The sequence below is a fragment of the Trichosurus vulpecula genome, chromosome 7 (assembly GCF_011100635.1).
Source record: "Trichosurus vulpecula isolate mTriVul1 chromosome 7, mTriVul1.pri, whole genome shotgun sequence".
Lineage (NCBI taxonomy): Eukaryota > Metazoa > Chordata > Mammalia > Diprotodontia > Phalangeridae > Trichosurus > Trichosurus vulpecula.
This window is the reverse complement of record NC_050579.1, coordinates 60,045,930-60,065,124: the sequence shown is the minus strand read 5'-3', so window position 1 is coordinate 60,065,124 and position 19,195 is coordinate 60,045,930. Positions and strand designations below refer to the sequence as shown.

Here is a 19,195-nt window from a genome sequence, read left to right as displayed (position 1 = left end):
TTATCCCTCCCTTTTTCTGGGTCCCTTCCTTGCCTCCTTCATACTCTACATTGTATCCTAATTACTTGATATTCTTTCTTTAGTAGGATTTGTGATCCTTGAGGGGCATAGATGGGCACCTTTTTTTTTTGGCAGCCCCAGTAAAATGATACTTCAGTACCTCAGCGTGGTGTGGAAGATGACCATGATCTCTTGAAGATGCAGCTGGCTAAAATAAAAGTTCTGGCAAGAGCTAAAAAGGCTTAAAATGGTATGCCTACTGGTATTTACCAATTGAGTATTAATTGGTTTAAGTGGACAGGCTCATAATCAAGTTGGCCATAGGGTGATGAAACCTTTGTGGTGGTAGCACTACGGTAGGATGTCAGTGTCACCACTGCCCACCCTGACAAAAGCCCACATCCTCTGAAGTATTTCCAATTGCTTCTAACACAGCAGGCACATAAACGTTTAACTGGTCTGAAGAACCATGTAAAGCACATTTCTTTAACATCTTAAACATGTCCCTTATAACAGCCCTGTGAAGTAGGTAATGCATGTAAGTTAAGTGTCTAAGATGGAGACACTAGCTCATGTTTCTTGACTCCAAATATTTTTTTTTTCCACCATACACATGGTAAGACAACAGGATCTGGAAATATCTCAATAAGCTGGAATTATGGACTGAACAGAATATGCTGGCATTTACTAAGAATAAATGTTAAATCCTTCACCTAGTGTAGAAAAATATAACCACCAAAGGACAGCATAGGAACAGTAAGGCTCAAGAGAATAGCTCAGTGTGGATCAACAGGTGTGGCATCCCTGTCCTGTGTCATCCAAGGCTATTATTAGTAGTAGCAGTGTCTGTACTGGCTGGACCACACCAAGAACAGGGAGGTGACATTTGCTTCTGGGGGGTCACAATTTAGGGGAGACACTGACAGAAATGGAGTGCTTCCAGTAGATAAATGAGGTTAAGACTCAGAATGTTTTGAGGCATGCTTGGAAGACCTGGAGCCATTTTCAAATGTCTGAAGAGCTGTCTTCACAAATCATCTCCAGAGGACAGCCCTAGCATGGGTGGATTGGAAAATGGAGAAGGGCAAATTTTGGCTTGATACATGGAAGAATTTCCTAACAAATTGCAAACAAGCATTTAATAAATATTTACTGCATCAAAGTATATTAGAGAAATACTTTCTTTCTGTAAAATTACAATTTCTTCCTAATACTGGTCATAGCTGCCTGCTCTCAATGTAGAGCAAGAAGGATTAAATTTCACTTGGCATGAGATCAAGTATCTTTTCGCCTGCTTGTATACATGGTAACGCATTAAGTACCATATAACTTAGGACACATTCCTTACTTTAACAAAGTTACTATTTTAACAGAAAATTGAACATAAAAGTATGTCCCCCCCCACCTCAAGTGTCCTTTGTTAGTAAAATTAAGGCTAATTAGCCATCATCATACCCCCACCATTGCCCACCACTCTTATGGAGAAGGCAGGGGCTTTAGGAAATTTTGGAAAGGTAGTAGTTGGGATCATTTGCCTTTTAAAAGACAGAAAACTTTGATTCTATGCTATATAGGCTGTGTGAAACAGACATCTTATACAATCTAGGAAAAGCTCAGAGCTTTTCTCCAGCTATGTTTATTGACCATACCCAAAGTCCAGCAATACAGAACAACTTGATTTTGACAGGTGCCTTAAAACCTTATTACTCTTTCTCACTAAGTGCTTACCAAAGGCAACTTTAAAATAATAAACAGGAAAGAAGCAAGTATTACATTTAATGGCTAGCCTAAGTACTGGCACTTAAATCTGGAGCAGGATAAGAGAAATGAGATGGGAAGATTGGTTTGAGTTCTACAATTGTTTGGAGACTAGGTCTGAGAGGTCAAGATGCCATTTTGTGCACTGCCACGGTGATGCCATCATGTTTCTGGATCATTATATTCCTGAAAGGCAAAGCAGAGGAAATTTGATAATGTTTATTCAAACAGGTGGTATCATCATAGGCTGGTCTCTAACTTACTGACCATATAACCACTCTATCTATTTTATTATGGGAAACAGGAGAACTTCACAGTCACAGCTAAGATACTTGGGACTTCACATTTTAAAATAATTGGGTACGTGTCACTACTATCACAGAGCAAAATGGCATCTTTTAGAACAACTTTTTTTCCCTCTGTGCTACTCATTTCTTGGTTCACGGGAATATCATTTATACAATGTACTATCAAATCCATCTTTAGTCTCTATAACTTCTCTTAAGGTGTTAATCGAATATTGTGGTTCTAAAGCTGAGGGTGTTAACGTCCCAAGGCATCTGAATAGATTTTAGGGGATTTATGAGTTTGGATGGGAAAAAAAATTCATCTTTAAGTTTCACTAGCCTCCAAATTGAGTATTTCCTTCAATTATGAATGTAGGGAAAAAACCCAACAACTTTATTCTGAGAAGGGGTCCATATCTATAGGCTCTACCGAGCTGCCAAAGGTGTTCATAAAACACAAAAAGATTAAGGACCTTTGCTTTAAAGCAGAGGTTCCCAAACTTATTTGGCCTACTGCCGCCTTTAAAAACAAAGTTACTCAGGCCCCCCTCCCTGAATTAGATTAGGTTAACCCTTATTTTTATTCAGTGGCCCTCAATTGCACCCAAGGCTACTATCACACACACCCCCGTCCCGATTGTTCGAGCACTCCCCGGGGTGGTATTGCCCACTTTGGGAGCCTATGCAAAGGAACACATAAATTCCCCTAAAGGACACATGGAAAACCTTCTTTTCAGTCAGCCCAATGACACATGAATGAAAAAGGCAGCTAGGTGAAACAGTGAGTAAAGCACCGGCCCTGGAGTCAGGAAGACCTGAGTTCAAATGTGGCCTCAGACACTTGACACATGTACTAGCTGTGTGACCTTGGGCAAGTCACTTAACCCCAATTGTCCTGTCTTCCCCCCTCCAAAAATAAAAGAGAAGAAAAATGGAGGGGGCAAGTCTGCTTTGATATAAAATTTCTCATCAATAAAGGGAAAGGGAGGCATTTTAAAACTTAAGTGTACATACTCACCCACTGTCTGACTCTAGACAGACCACAGGAATATCTGTTGGGTCAGAGGTTAGTTTAGCAGCTTGTTGGGCTAGGACAGAGATCACCCCGGCATGTTCATCTGACAGGGTGCCACGGCCTGAAAGACACAGAAATGCTCCAAACTAAGCATCTACTATTTGTGATGAAGATGGTACTAAGTCTGTACAGTTCCAATTCAATAAAGAACGCTGTGACTTGCTGCCCTCTATACTAACCGCTGGCTATATCTGCACAATCAAGTTACGTTAACTGTCAGTCCTTAAACGAGGAGCCACTGGAAAGCTCTGCCCTAAAATTTCATGGTCCAACCATCAAGGAGGTAAAAGCTGTATTCCAAATCAATCTGAAAGTCACACAGATTCAGTCACGCAAAGTCAACTGAAATAAGAGACGGATAAAAGAAGTTAATTTCTTGGGGGAGATTTGACTTGCCCATTGTCTAGGATCGTCAATGAGGCCAACTCACCTTGATATAATGTGTGTGCTCTGGAAGCACTTTATTTCTTGGTTAGAATAAACGGACTTTTTATTTCCTGAGGCCAAATCCTCCTAAATTAACTAATGCTAGTAAGATTGGGTTTTTATTGATGCCTTATTTCAGTCTTGGGATAATGGGTAAGCCTCAGGTCCTACAAACCAACAATAATAAAGTTTACTTTGAAATATGTTCGGAGCTACGAGAAGCAAGCATCCTAATTGTGTCTGAAACTAAGCCAGGTAATAGACATGTCACAACAACAGATTATGTGGATTTACTGCAGATATGCTGCCTGAGACCAAAGGGACTGTTGTTTTACAGGATTGGAGGAAGCCTCTTGAGGACACAAAGTCAAGTTTCAGGATTTAGGCATTTGAATTCTACACAAGTTTTGCAAATGAATCTAGAAAGTAACTTTAACCCTTTAACTCTCCCGCTCTTGCCCACATAACAAACTGCACCAGTGTCTCTTCCAAACACATTTTTCACGCAGTATTCCAGCATGGGTTAAAAGTCACAATAACCAGGTCTAGTACTGACTGTGGCATTATCTGGCCTTGTGGCCATGAACAAGTAACAGTTTCTCTCCGTGGTCCCAGATTCTTCACTTGTATAATGAACGGATGACCTCTAAAGTTCCTTATAGTACTAACATTTATGGCACTACTGTTATTTTAATGGAAACATGGAATATGCTGCCAAGGCCCTCACAATCTCAGTTTCTTTGAGGCTACAAAACCCTAGCAATGGTTCACCTTCTCTTTATAGGTGCCCTGACAAAAGTATTGAAATTTTTTTGAATTTTTAAACATCAAATAAAAGAAGCATTTCCATATACAAAGGAGAACAAAGAAAATTAACCATAAACCATAAATCACATCTTAAGTACAGCTTGGTTTTCCTTAAGCTGTCCTGCTTTTTTCCTTCTGTGCATTTAAAAAAAAAATGCTTCACTGATCCTCTTTAGCAACCTGGTATAATCTTCCTTCTTACTCTCCCCTTCCATCAAGAAACAACAAAAACCCCAACCTTTTCTGATATTCCCTACAAACACCTGCCCAAAAGGTTTCAAATAAGGGCATGGTGAAGATCTGCTGTAGTCTGAGCCAGTCTAGCTCATTTGAGAGATGAAAAGAATGTTTGGCAGCTCTCTCTTTTTTTTTTTAGCAGCAGAAAATCACTTAAATAAACATTTATTGAGCACTTATTGTGTGCAAGGCCCTATGCTAGGGATACTAGAAAAAAACAAAAACACAGCCATCGCCCTCAAGGAGCTTACTTTGTGACAGGTACACAACTCTAATACATGATAAATGAAAGGCAGAAGTTACCCTGACACAGTAGGGAGATGGGAGGAGAGGTCTCCTACTAGAGTTGGTACCAGAACTGAACCTTAGAAGCAGCCACAAAAAAAAATTCTAAGAGGCAACAATGAGGAAGGAGTTTCTTGGCATGGGGGGTGGGGGGGCAGCCTGTGCGAAAGCATAGATGGGGAATGGTGTGCCACGTTCTGGAAGTAGATAATTTGCCAGTATGGCTGGAATATAGAGCGTATACGGCAGAATATGATGAAACAAGGCAAAGATAAGCCCGGCTGAGACAGACTGATTCAGGGGACTGACACCCCTACACCTTTCACTGAGCGCAGATAAGCTGCTAAACTTCTTTGAATGTCAGATTACTCAGCTGTAAAATGGAGTATAATAAGACTTGCTGCTGGGCTTGAAGACCAAATGTCTATAAAGAGTGTCAGTTATTATGGGAGGCTCAAGGCTAAGGAGTTTGTACTTTATGCTCCAGACAATGGGGAGACACAAGATTTTTGAGAAGTATCATGGTCAGGCCTGAATTAGGAAAGTAATTCTGGTAGCTGAGAAGAATGGAAAGACTGGGAGCAGGGATAATTAGGAGGCTATTACAACACAGAAGTCCAGGTTGGCGGCCATTCTGAGTGAAGAGAAAAGATGGTACAATCAACAAGAGTTGGCAAGTGGTGGGACAGAGGGACAGAGAGGGAGAAGGAAAGGCCAAGGGTGAGGAGTTTTAGGGGAAGAGGTTTCAAGATGAAGATGATAGTTCTGTTTTGAACAAGTTAGGTTTGCAATAAACTATCACATCCAGGGGATGCCAAGCAGGCAACTGATGATGTAGAAATGGAGTTTAGGTAAAGATCAGAGTTGGAAACACAGGTTTGAAAGTCCTCAGTGTAGAGATACACTGAACCTGTGGGAACAGATGAAACCAGGGAGAGCAGGTACATGGAAGAGGAACCAGGACAGCCCTGGAGGCCGCCACATTAAGGAGGCAGGGGAAGGATGGCATTTCATCAAGGGAGACATTTCACAGGATCAGGACAGACAAGAAGAGCCAAGAGAGAGAGCAACACCAAGGAATCCAAATAAAGTGAATATATTCAAGAAAGGATGTCAACAGTGTGAAAGCTTCAGAGAAATCAAGGTGCATGAGGACTAAGGAAAGGCCACTGCATTCAGCAGGTAAAGGGATCCTTGGTAACTCTGGAGGAAACCCAATTATATGTGGTTGAGAAATTAATTTCTGGTAAAGAAATAGGCTTAGTGTATAGACAATTTTCTAAAGGAGTCTGGCACCAAAAAAGGATGGCAGCATGTGGGGAGGGCAGAGGCAAACAAACTTTTTAAAATGCTGGGTCAGACAAGCTTAACTGTAGTTGGGGGTGGGGTGGAGGGGAGGCAATGAAGTCAGTAGATGGGGAGCAGTTATCTCCCTGTCCTAAGTAATCTCCCAAATAATCCCTAGTTACATAACTACCTAAGACCAGTATTAGGGAATGACTGATGAAACAGGATCTTTGAAGATGAGGTTGAGGGCATAAGTAGAAGGGTTTGTCTTTTTAGGGAGGGCTGTGTCTTTCTCAGAGCCTGAAGCAAAGGATAGATAGGATGGGTGGAGATGTGGAAGAGTTTTGGGGTATGGGGTAGGGAAAAGGGGATGGGGGTATAAAACGCTTGTGTTGCTTTTCTCACTTAAGCAGAGCTGCCACTTTAATGGAGGCAGCAGCGGTGGTACATGGGGTGGGGTGGGGGTGAATAGGGAAGGTTGCTGCTGACAAAACTGCACAGAATCCAGGAAGAGTTAAAAGACGGCATGGAGGACCCACTTGAGATTATGTAACAAATCAGTATAGTGAAGCCAGTTAAATTGTTTGATTTCTTCCAGTGACACTTCAAAAAATCCTCTACCCTAGGTTGAAGAAAAGATCAAAATTTTCTAGAGTGTTAAGAGAAACTACACAGTGAAAACAAAGATTTTTTTAAATACCAGAAATTCTAGTAATGAGAACAGCACGGAGAGAAAGGTGTGGAGAGATGTAGCCCTCTACCCCCTTATAAAATGCAACAATGTCACCACACCAACGCCAACAGTAGTAACAATGTATACACCAAGAGGGGCATTCTGCATATCAGTACGTACACCTATCGCCTCCCTTCTTCAAGGGCACCTGTGGCCAGGGAGGTCCTCTAAAGTCCAGTGGGTCGGCCTTCGTGCTCTTCTCACCCAGGACACCCCCAGCTCACATTCACTCCTAAGTGGACCCTTTGTCAGTGGCTGCCCCAGCGGAAGCGCTCTTCCTCTTCACGCCCCCGCCCCAAGAAAGCCCATCTTCAGCGAGAGGTTTCACCTGCCCGTGCCCACCAGGAGCGGGCCTTCGCTCTGCGGATCACCTCCCATTGAAACTGTGTGTTTTTTATCTAGCGGTTTGCGTGTGGTCCTCCCCCGTTAGAACGCGGCATCCTTCGGTGCTGGAATCACAGCGACCTCCTTCCGTATCCCCTGCGTGCTCGGCACACAGCAGGCGCGTTATACACGTCCGAGGTACCGGACGACGAGGTTACTAAGAATGGGCCCCGGAAATAGGGGCGGCGTGCGTGCGGGAGTGCCGGTGACGCCCCCCCGCCCCGGGCACACGCTCCACGTTGAACGAGCTACTTACAGCCCAGGTTCAGTCCCTGCGAGTCCGTGCACAGGACGCCGACGATGGACGGGTTCTTCATCCTAACACAGACCAGACGCCGAGGTTACCGGAGCGAACCAGACGAGGCTCCCACAAGCGCTACAGAAACGGTCCCGCAGCCCCATCAGGGGCGTCAGGGCCGTGGACACGGATGCCCGCGGGCTGGAGCAGCTAACGCGCCGCCTCCCTTCCCTCCCTCCTGGGCCAGGCCTCGAGGAGGTGTGCTCGGCCCGCCCGTGCCCACACTACCCACGTGTCCTCGAGGTGCTGCTCCAGGGTGGCCTCCATCGCGGGTCGTGACAGCAGAGTCAATCCAGGCTTCTACCGGGGCGTCGTGTCATGTGACCTTCCCGTCTCTGGCCCGTGATGCAATCACGTGGCTTCAGCGGGCCTGGCGCAACAGTCGCGGGACGGGTCTTCCGACGGGACAAAACTCATCAACTCGCGTCCGAAATTAAAAATACTTCCCTTCCTCCCACCTCTTTGCTGTGTCAGGAGTCTGGAGCCTGCGCAGACGCCGCCAAGCGCAGCACTGTGTCCACAGGGCCCTCGCTGGGCAAGGAAGGGGACGTCACCTCCCAGACCTCGGGTGGCGGAGGAGCGTCCTCTGGGAGTCAAGGCCTCTAGTTGTCATGGTTACTCACGAGGCAGAGCCGAGGAGGGGGATAGGGCGAGGAGGCGCGTTCGCGACTACGCGCGACCTGGAGGCCCCGCCCATTGGCTCCGGACTTCCCTCCCTCCCTCCACCCCCACAGTGGCGGGCTCCGCCCTACACCCTTGGGACCCTCAAGCGGAATAAGCCTTGGCCTGGATGGGGAGGGGGCGGGAACCGAGTGGGGAGTGTCCAGACTAGGCTTTGCCACTGACCAGGTGACCCCGGGAAAGCCGATTCCCTACCTGGGCCTCAGTTTCCTTCTCCATACAATGTCTAGAATAGGGGTTTTTCAGCTTTTTGGGGCCCCGCAGCCCTTTGGGGAAACCCGTGGACCCTTCTTAGGATCATGTTTTTAAGTGTATAAAATAAAATGCACGAGAATACAAAGGAAATAACACGAGACATAAATCTATGAAATATATAAATGTAACACATTAAAATACACAACAAATACAAATAAATGGTTTATACAGTTATATCATTTATTATTGTACAGTTATATGCATTTATATATTATATACACAGTTATATACACATATACAGATTATATATACATATATATATATACTTCTATACATCATATACACACATTTTTTTAAAAACCCGGTTCATAGACCTCAGGCCAAGAAGCTCAGAACTAATTGAACCCCCCCCCCCCCCATTTATTTGATGTGAGTGTGAAAATACACATTTCTGTGAGGCTTTAAGATTTACAAAACATTTTTCTCAAAACAGCCTTTTCTCCAGTAAACTCCAGTGGCTCCCTGTTATCTCCAGGATCAAACAGAAACATCCAATGTGGGACTTTTAAAGCCTTTCATAACCCAGCCCCTGGTTACCTTTCCAGGCATCCCACACCTGGACTCAGCCCCATCCTCCTCTTTGATCTGGGTCTGCTTTGCTGTTCATTGAACACAACACTTCATCTCCCCACTGGGAGGGGGTATCTTCACTGGCTGTCTCCCATGCCTCCAAGTCTCCCCCTCCTCATCTCCACACCTCCTGGCTTCCTTCCAGAATCAGCTCAAGTCCCACCTTGTGGGGTGGGAGGAAATCTTCCCACCATCCACCTTAATCTTAGTGCCTTCCCCCTGAGATGACCCCCAATTTATTCCGTATCTATCGTAGTGTTCATGGTTATTTGGATGCTGTCTCCTCTATTAGATTGTGAGCTCCTTGAGAGCAGGGACTGGTGTTTTGTTTTTTGTTTTGCCTTTCTTTGTATCGCCAGCACTTAGCATGGTGCCTGGCACATAGTAGGCCCTTAATAAATGTTAATCGATGGGCTGATTGGACAAGACAAGTGTTACTCCGTTTCACAAATGTGTCATTGCTAAGACCTACTTTCCACCCAGGCTCTCTATTCAATTCGTAATCATCTCTTCCATCATTCTCTTGTCTTGAATCTTTCCTCCATTGGCTTCTACTAAAACATTTATAAATATGCCCTGGTCTTCCCTGTCCTTAAAAGACAAATAAAAACAAACCTTTAATTTGATTTTTCCATTAAAAACTCCTATAAAAAGTTGTCTATACTGATTAGTGCACTTCCTCGCTCAGTTTTTAAATCTCTTGTAAACTAGCTTCAAATGAAGCTACCGTCCAAATGAAATTGTTCTCTCCAAAGCTACCAACTATTTAAAAATAGATTTTTACTAATTTTTTTTCACATCACCTAGATTTCCCCTTCGATCCCTCCCCTCACTCTTCCCTTCAAGCACCTATCGATATTTATCATTTTAGAAATAAAAACATGGGGCACCTAGGTAGCACAACATTGGGCCAGGAGTCAGGAGACCTGAATTCAAATCCAGCCTCAGACTTATTAGCTTTGTGATCTTAGGCAAGTTACTTAATCCACTCGCCTCAATTTTCTCATCTATTAAAAAAAAGAAAAACATCTTAGCATTATGAAACAGTTTCTACTTTGCTGACTTCCTTAAAGGAGATCTCCTGAATGGGTCTCAGGGATTTGAGGGGTTCTTGGACCACACTTTGAGAGAACCACTGAGCTAGACAGAGCATAGGGTATGCGGAAGAGTAGTATTCAATGAGCCTGGAAAGGTCAGCTGGGGCTGGACTGTGATGGGCTTTAAATGTTTTAAATTCAAAACACCAATAGGTATTTCATCCTAGAAGCAAATGGGAGCCCACTAGAACTTCATTTGTAGAGGCCTGTGCTGTAGGAGCAAATATCCCTTTGGCAACTATGCTAAGGATGAACTGGACAGAGGAGTAGTTAGGAGCCTATTGCAATATACCCTCAAGAGACAATGAGCAGAGAGGATGGGGCTGCTTGTGAGAGGTGTTGTAAAAGCAGACTTGGCAACTGAGTCACTATGGGAGGGAAGGGGGTGAGGGCAAGCGAGGAATTGAGGATGACTCTGAAGTTGCAAATCTGGATAACTACAAGGATGGTGGTGGTGGCTGTTTAGTCACTTCAGTCCTGTCTGACTCTCTGTGACCCCATTTGGGGTTTTCTTGGCAAAGATGCTGGGGTGGTTTGCCATTCCTTTCTCCAGCTTACTTTACAGATGAGGAATTGAAGCAAATAGGGTGAAACCACTTGCCTAAGGTCACCCAGCTAGTAGATTCTGAGGTCGGATTTGGAAGATGAGTTTTCCTGACTTCAGGCCTGACACTCTATCCACTATGCTACCTAGCTGCCTCAAAGTTTTAATATCCCCAGCACTGAACATATTGTCTTGTTCATGTGACAAGGTTTGGGAATGCTAGGACCCCGAGAATGCCAAGGCAGAGTTGCCTGGAATGAATTCACACACTCAAGCCATCTCTTAGTCAAGTGGCAAAAAGTTTATTCTAACACTTTAGCAAAAGCAGGCAAGGGTCCTTAAGGGAACCTGTGAGAGAGTCAGGATGGTACTGGGGCTTATTATGGAAAAGGGACAAGGGAAAGGATGCAAGGATTCTAATTAGGTCATGCAAAGGATCCTGGTGTCTTTGGGAGCTGTGGATGAGAAAATGGAGGGAGTTTTGTAGAGATGAGTTTGTTGATACCAGCCATTGAGGGAGTTGTTAGAGGCATGGACCTTGGGAATCTGGGGGGAGGGAGAGTCCTTGGACTAGCCAGGGACAAAAATCCTTGGGCCAGGTACCCCTCTGTCCTCTGTCTGTTCTTATGAGAGAATGTGTTCTGCAACAAGAGAAAATTTTCTCACAGGATCAGAGCCTGCTGAGAAATTTGTAGGCTTCCAGAGATATGATCTTAGGGTTGGCCCCGCCTCTCCCCAAGCACCCCACCACAGGTGTGTTCAATCATGGTCAACACTTCATAACCCCATACTGTCCATGGGTTTTTCTTGGCAAAGACACTGGAGTTTGCCATTTCCTTTTCTAGTGGATTAAGACAAACAGAGGTTAAGTGACTTGTCCAGGGTCACATAACTAGTAAGCTTCTGAGGTCAGATTTGTAACTGCTCTTTCTGACTCTAGGCCCAGTGTTTTAAGCTAGCTTCCCTCATTCTCTGTAGTGTAGCATTATCTTAAGCGGCCCTACCCATTCCATTCTGCTATTAGCTTTAGCAACAATAGTTTGCTGGTAGCCTGGGAGTGGACAGTTTCAGTTGAATGGTTGGGTCAGAAGCTAAGGAACCTTTAGAACCCTTCTAGATCTTTAACCATCCTTACCATCTCACACTTTTTCCCTTCCGCATGTCTCTGAAGGCTGGAGGGATCCTGTGCTAAATACATATAAATGCAGGGCCAAGGACAAGAGAAATTCCCAGAAGTCAAGTCTTGTTTGTCCTCATTATGAAGTTAAGAAATGGGGGAAAAGCTAAGACTTCCTTTTACCTTCTTTTTTTCTTTTCTTTCTCTTCCTTTCTTGACATGTTTTATTTTTTACATTATAATAATTTTCTCATGTCTTTCCCTTATAACAAAGAAAAATAGGGAAGTAAACCCAGCCTATAAGTGACCTATACCCATAGATTCCCCCTCACCCCCAACTCTTCTCCAGAATGAAGACTGGCCATTATACTTAATTAAATTCTTTCCTTTGTGTTGTTTTCATTTACATCTTCACTCTGTGTCAATTCATGCAAGTCTTATCATGTTTTTCTGTGCATATGACCAGTAGTGAAATCTCAGAGTAAAAAAGGTCCACATTTTAGTGACTATTCTCACATAATTCCAAGTAATTTTCCAGAATGTTTGGACCAATAGGCCAAGTCCACAGAACTGACAAGAAATAACCACAAATTTAGACCTCAGAGGAACGTTTCATCCAAGCCCCTTTTTACTGATGAGGAAACCGGGACCAGAGATATTAAATGGTTTGCCAGTAGACATACAAATCTGGCGTTTGAATCTAGGTCCTCAGACTCCAAACCCAATGCCACTGTACAGGGTGTCCCTAAAGTCTGGACACATAGGCAAAAATGCATATTTTAAAGTATTTGGAATATTAACAGACCTTAGCCCCCTTGACTTCTTTTTCTGGGGTATACTAAAGCAGAAGGTATACTCAATGGAAATCACAGATGCAACACACTTGATTTAACACATAAAGAGTGAATGTGCTAAAATTGATGGCAATGTGGAATTATTGCATCGAGTTCACGTGAATCTTGCAAAGTGCATCAACCTTTGCATCACAAATGATGGAAATCATATTGAAGATGTTATTTGTTAATATTCCAATTAAATAAAATGTTGTCAAAAATTTCATTAATTTCATTTCTTGAAAATATGCTCTTTTGCCTATGTGTCCAGACTTTAGGAATACCCTGTACTATACTGTAGGTATCAATTTTTCCAGGGCCTTGTCAGCTTATACCCCTGACCAGTTTATGAAAAGAGAATACCTTTGGGGGCTCCATCTCTTGTAGGTTATGAGCGAATGCGCCATTTTCTCTTTGTTATATTTGGATGCTAGAGGGTATCTTCTGATTAGTGGAGGGCTATTAATGTTTTAGAAGCTGAAAAGAGCTTACAGTGGAGTGCTTCAGAGGGAGGCAGGGGCATTCGACTCACTGTGCCACCAGAGGGCACTAAGACCATAGCCAAAACCAGTCCACTGTCACAAAAGGAAGCTGCTGGCTTGAGAGAATAAATAACCATCAGTTTTTCACAGAATCAGACCATGTTTGGGCTATATGGAACCTTTGACATCGTGTAATTAGTTCAGCCCTCTAATTTTACCTCAAAGAGGTGAAGCTACTTGTCCAAGGTCACACACTAGGGCAGAGGGCACAACCAGAATTGTAGCCATGTTTGTCTTTTTTCTTTCAATCTAATACTTTCAGGATTTTACAGGGCTTTTAGTGGTGAAAAAATAATTTTAAGACTCTTGACTCTCTTCTCAAGGTACTTACAATACAATTGGGCACACACAAAAAAAGGATTACAACATGATAACTGCCAAATGAATGTTGAAGCCCTCCATCATGCCGTGCAACCCTCTTAAAGCTCCATACACTTAACAAGCATCAGTTAAAAAATGTCATAGTTCCCCATGGCTAAGCTGTGCCAATATAATAAAAACAATAATACCACCAAATTAATATATACTTTTAATGCTATCCCATTTAAGTTAGCAAGAGGCTACTTCACAGACCTGGATAAAATAATAACAAAATTTATTTGGAAAAGCAAAAAATCTAGACTATCAAGGGAAATTGATTAAGTAAAGACAAAGGGGGAATAGTATTTTTACACCTCAAACTGTATACACACACACACACGTACATACATATGTATGTGTATATATACATGCATATATGTATATATGTGTGTGTATACATATATATATATATCAGTCTTCAAAACCATCTGTTACTGATTAAAAAATAGAGACAGATCAACGGAACAGACTAGACAAGTAAGATTCAGAAACAACACAACTCAAAAATGGAAAACACAAGTTGCCTTGGAAAAAACTCCCTATTTGATTAAAACTGCTAGAAAAACTGCAAAGCAGTCTGGCAGAAATTAGTCTTAGACTAACACCTTATACCACATTCTACAATTCATTCTAAATGGGTGTGTGACTTTATTTTTTTGTTGTTGCTTTTTTTAATTAGTTAATTTATTTATTTTTAGTTTTCAACATTCACTTCCGTAAGTTTTAAATTTTCTCCCCCTCCCTCCCCAAGACTTCCTGCAATATGATATAGGCTCTACGTATATATTCTTAGTAAACAGATTTTCAATGTGTGACTTTAATATTAAAGATCATACTATAAAAAATTAGAAGAGAGACAGTACCCCTCATAGCTATGAGTAAGAAAAGTATTCTTAATCAAGCAAGAGGTAGAAACAATTATAAAAGACAAAAGAGATAAATGATTACTTGAAACTGAAAAGCTTCTGCACAAACAATTATAAAGCATATAAGATAAGGGAAGGGGTTGAATAGGAGAAAATTTTTGTATCAAATTTCTCTGACAAGGGTTTGGCATCCAACATATGTAAATAATCAGCATATATAAGACTAACAGCCATTCTCCAACAGAAAAATAGTCAAAGGATATAAATAAACTGTTCCCAAAAGAACCACAAAGTATTAACAACCACATGAAAAAATGCTCCAAATCACAAATAACAAGAGAAATGTACACCAAAAGAACCTGGAGGTTTCACCTTATACCCTGCAAATTGGCAAAAAAAAAAAAAAAAAAGACAAAAAAATGGCAATCATCAATGTTGGAAGGGTTGTGGGAAGATAGCCACACTGATGCATTTTTGTGCAATAATATAACCATTTCGAAAAGTAATTTGGAATTATGCAAATAAAGTAACTAAAATGTCCATACCTTTTGAACCAGGAACTCCATTACTGGATATATACCCTAAGGAAACCATCAATTAAACAGAAAAGTCACTATATTCTCCAAAATATTTATAGTAGCACTTTTTGTTATAGCTAAGAACTGGAAACAAAGTATACACCTATTAACTGTGTAGTGCTAAACAAAATGTGCATGAATGTAATGAAATATTACTATGCTACAAGAAATGATGTGCAATGCCTACAGAGAAGCATGAAAAGATCTATATGAACTGATGCAAAGTGAAGTAAGCAGAGTTAAGAAAACAATATATGTAATAACTATAACAATGTAAATGGAAGCAATGACATAAAAAATCAAAAGTAAATGTGACAAAATTATAAAGATCAAGTGGGAATCAGATTAAGAGATATGAAAAGACACCCATTGCCTACCCCTTTGTGGAGGTGGGAGGTCTAGAGATGTTACACAATGCATGTGTTTTTGGACTTCCTCAATGTATAGATCAGTTGCATTGACTTGTTCTCCTCTATAAAAAAATGATTGTCATATGGGATGGCACTTGGGGAAGGGGATAGGAAGAGGGATACTAAAGTGATATAAGAAACAGAAAAGCAATAATTTTTTTTTTAAAAAATCACAGTTCATGAGCCCCCATCTGCTTTTTTCTTTATTCACTCAAAACAAAAAATATAATTAAACAGACTATCAAGATAAATAAGGAAAATATCTTCCTCCAATACACATAGGAACAGATCTTCCACAGATTCCTGTGGGAGGAGCAACACCCATGAGAAAGGTAATACACATAGTCTGAACAACTTATAGGATATACCTTTAGGATATACCCAGCTGAAATACCTGTCTTGGAAGATGCTACTTATTGCTTCCCTGCACAACTGAGACTGTCATGGGCCATAATCTGCTGAGATCCCCTGTGGGACTTCTTTGTCAGCTAAACTGTTATGTATTGGTTCTCTGCCAAGCTGCTACTGGTATTTTTTTGTTTATCCAAATTGGTTTCCATTTTGGAAATCAGATTACAGAGGGTTAAGAAGAGTGTAAGAGGTGGAGGCCCCAAATACTGATGGTTTTCTCAAGGAATGGCTGAGAAAAGAGAGAGAGGAAAAGAATGGGAATAGAGCTGACTAAAATGGTGGTCTCAATTTGGTTAGTTGCATTGGGGTGAAGGAGGTAGGGACACTGTTGGAGAAGTCACAGGGAGGGTGGTAGGAGAAGAAACCTTCGAAAAATTGCTGGAGGTAGTCGTGGCAGAAACTTTGAGATACCACTGGGGAGGTTATGGGGAAAATGACAGGTATCAACAGAAACTCTGTGATACCACCAGGGAGGAGGGGGTGAAGGAGACCTGGAGATGCTGCTAGAAAGGCTATAGTAGAGATCCTCTTCTATGCTGCTGCTAATCTATAAGATTGTCAGCATCTATTATATTTGTGCCCCTGAGGGCAAAGCCTCAGTCACTGAAGTTATGGTTCTGCTAATTAATGACTACTCAGACATCTCTGAAAGGGCACCAGTGGCATCCTACTTGATAAATCTGGTGGCCTTCCATTAATCGTTATTCTCCTTGGCCTCTTTGCAGTATTTAACCCCGTGGTCTATCCCCCTCCTTCTGAATGCTTCCTTCTTCCTTGCCCTTTGCGTTACTGTACTCTACTGGTTCTCTGACTACTCCTGCCTCCTTTGTTGGTTTCTCTTCAACAAACATTTATCAGATGCCTACTATGTACAGCATAGGATACGAGAAGCCAGGAATACAAAGATGAAAAAGGACCTCTTCTCAATGAGCTTTCACTCTTCCTTCCTTAATGACGGCTCTCCCCAAAGTTTTGTCTTTAGACTTTTATAATCCTTTCTCTATCCTTCTCTAGTTATTAAGCCATCCACTCCCATGCCTTTAACTATCACTCTTGTCACAAATATTTAGCCCATCTACCTCTCTTTTAAGATCCAGACACACATATCACAGAATTTTAGCGTTGAAAGGGACTTCATCAATTATCTATTCCAATCCAGCTCCCTTAAGCAATCTTGACAAACTCTGAGTGTTTTCACTAGCTGTCCGCCATGCCTAGAACACTAGCCCTCCTCATCTCTGCTTCTTAGTTTCTTGGCTTCTTTCAAGTCTAATCTAACACTCCACCTTCTACAAGAAGTCTTTCCCAGCTCTCCTTCATTTTAGTGCCTTCTGAGAGTGGATCGAATTTATCCTTTGCACACCTTGTTTGTACATAGTTCTTGGTGTGTTGTTTTCCCAGAGCTTCTCCAGAGCAGGAATGTCTTCTTTTTTTACTCCTTTTTTTTCTTTGTATCCAGAGGGCTTAGCACAGTGCTTGGCCTCCAGAAGGGCCTTAATCAATGCTAGTTGATGGAATAACTGATTTTGTAACTCGTCTCAGCATGAAGATCTCCAGTAAGGGGGGACCCGCTGAGTTCTTGGGCAGTCCATTCCATTTTTTGGATGGTTCTAATTGTTACAAAGATTTTCCCCATCTTAGATTTTCCCCTGGCTCTTTGCAGCTTTCACCCCTCGCTACTTGTCTTATCCTCTGGGACCTGGCAGGACAAATCTGATCTATCTTCTACGTGACAGTCCTTCAAATATTTGAAGACAGATAATTTACTCTCTGAGTCTTTCCTTCTCTGGGCTAAACTTTGCTATTTCTTTCAAACGGTCTTCATATAACATGGACTCAGGCCATCATCATCCGGTTTGCCATCCTTTCCAGCTTATGTTCTTCTCCACAGTGCTCAGAACTGAACACAATATTCCGTAATTGTCTAAGCAGGAAGGAAGACAGAGGGTTATTCCTGGAAGGCACCCCTCCTTTAAAGATGCCTAAGAATGCCTGCGAGTTTTGGTCTCCTAACTCACATCGAGCCTGCAGTCCACCTAAACCATTTTCAGATAAATTGCTGTCTAGTGATTTCTCCCTTATCTCGAACTTGGAGGATGATATTTTGAACATAGTAAGACTTTACAGGAGTTAGATGGCATAGTAAATAGAGCAGCAGGACTACAGTTGGGAAGGCCCACGTTCCAATGGGGGTCCAGATACTTACTAGCTGTGTAACCCTGGGCAAGTCACTTAACCCTGTTTGCGTCAGTTTTCTCATATATAAAATGAGCTGGAGAAGGTAATGGCAATACTCCAGTATCTTTGCCAAGAAAACCCCAAATGGGGTCCTGAAGAGTCAGACATGACTGAGCTACAACAACAAGAATTTACATGTATCCCTATTAGACACAATCCAATTCTCTAGCTTGTCAAGATCGTCTTGTACCCTATTTCCATCATGCAGTGTGTTAGCTATCCCTCCTTCTTTTGTGTCAAATGTGAATTTGATAGGCATGTCATTTTTGCCTTCATCTAAGTTATTGGGAGAAAAAAATGTTACACAGCACAGGGCCAAACAGAGATCCCTGAGGCAATCAATCAACTGGAGGCCTCCTTCCAAGGTGACATTAACCTTTGGGCTGGCCTTTGAATTTGGCCACTTATCCAGTCCTGAACCCATCTGTGTCATTGCCTAACTCACTTTTCTCCATTTCCCCCCAGAAGAATATCCTAAGATACTAAAATGCTAATCTTAAGATGCTTAATAATAATAGCTAGTATTTACCTATCATTTAACATTTTACAAATCAATATTTACAAAGCTCCTGCTGGTATCCAGGGAATGCAATAAAAAAGATAGCTCTAAGTAAAAAAGGATGAAACAATCCCTGTTTGTGTTAAAATAAGTTTTTGAGATTTTTTTTTGTTCTTCTTATGTTATCAGAATTTTTCCCAGTTTCTTTTCTCTCTCCCCCCAGGTCGTCCTACAACAAATAATATTTTTGAAGAAATTATTTTTAATTCTATTCTTTTTAAATTTTGAATTCCAAATTCTCTCCCTCTTTTTCATCCCTCCCACTCACTGAGAAGATAAACAAGATGATATCAATTATACATGTGAAATATATTTCCATATTAGCCATATTTTTTAAAAAAGCAAGAAAGTTATTCCTTGATTTGCACTCAGTTCATCAGTTTTCTCTTTGGAGGTAGAAGGCATTTTTCATCATGAATCCTTTGGAATTGTGTTAGATCATTGTATAGATCAGAGTAGCCAAGTCTTTTACGGTTGATCATTATCACAACACCGCTGTTACTGTGCACAGTGATCTCCTAGTTCTTCTCATTTCACTTTGTATCAGTTCATTTATG

General features: G+C 41.9%; 1 protein-coding gene across 1 annotated transcript; it reads right to left on the bottom strand.

Moving 5' to 3' along the window:
- Window positions 1-1,591: 1,591 nt before the first annotated feature.
- LAMTOR5 (late endosomal/lysosomal adaptor, MAPK and MTOR activator 5) lies at window positions 1,592-8,198 on the bottom strand. Its single transcript, XM_036765835.1, has 4 exons — window positions 7,810-8,198; window positions 7,536-7,597; window positions 3,064-3,181; window positions 1,592-1,944 (listed from the first exon to the last, which is right to left on the bottom strand). Exons 1-4 carry the CDS (start codon window positions 7,842-7,844, stop codon window positions 1,884-1,886), a joined length of 276 nt encoding a protein of 91 aa, XP_036621730.1. The 5' UTR covers window positions 7,845-8,198; the 3' UTR covers window positions 1,592-1,883.
- Window positions 8,199-19,195: the final 10,997 nt, after the last annotated feature.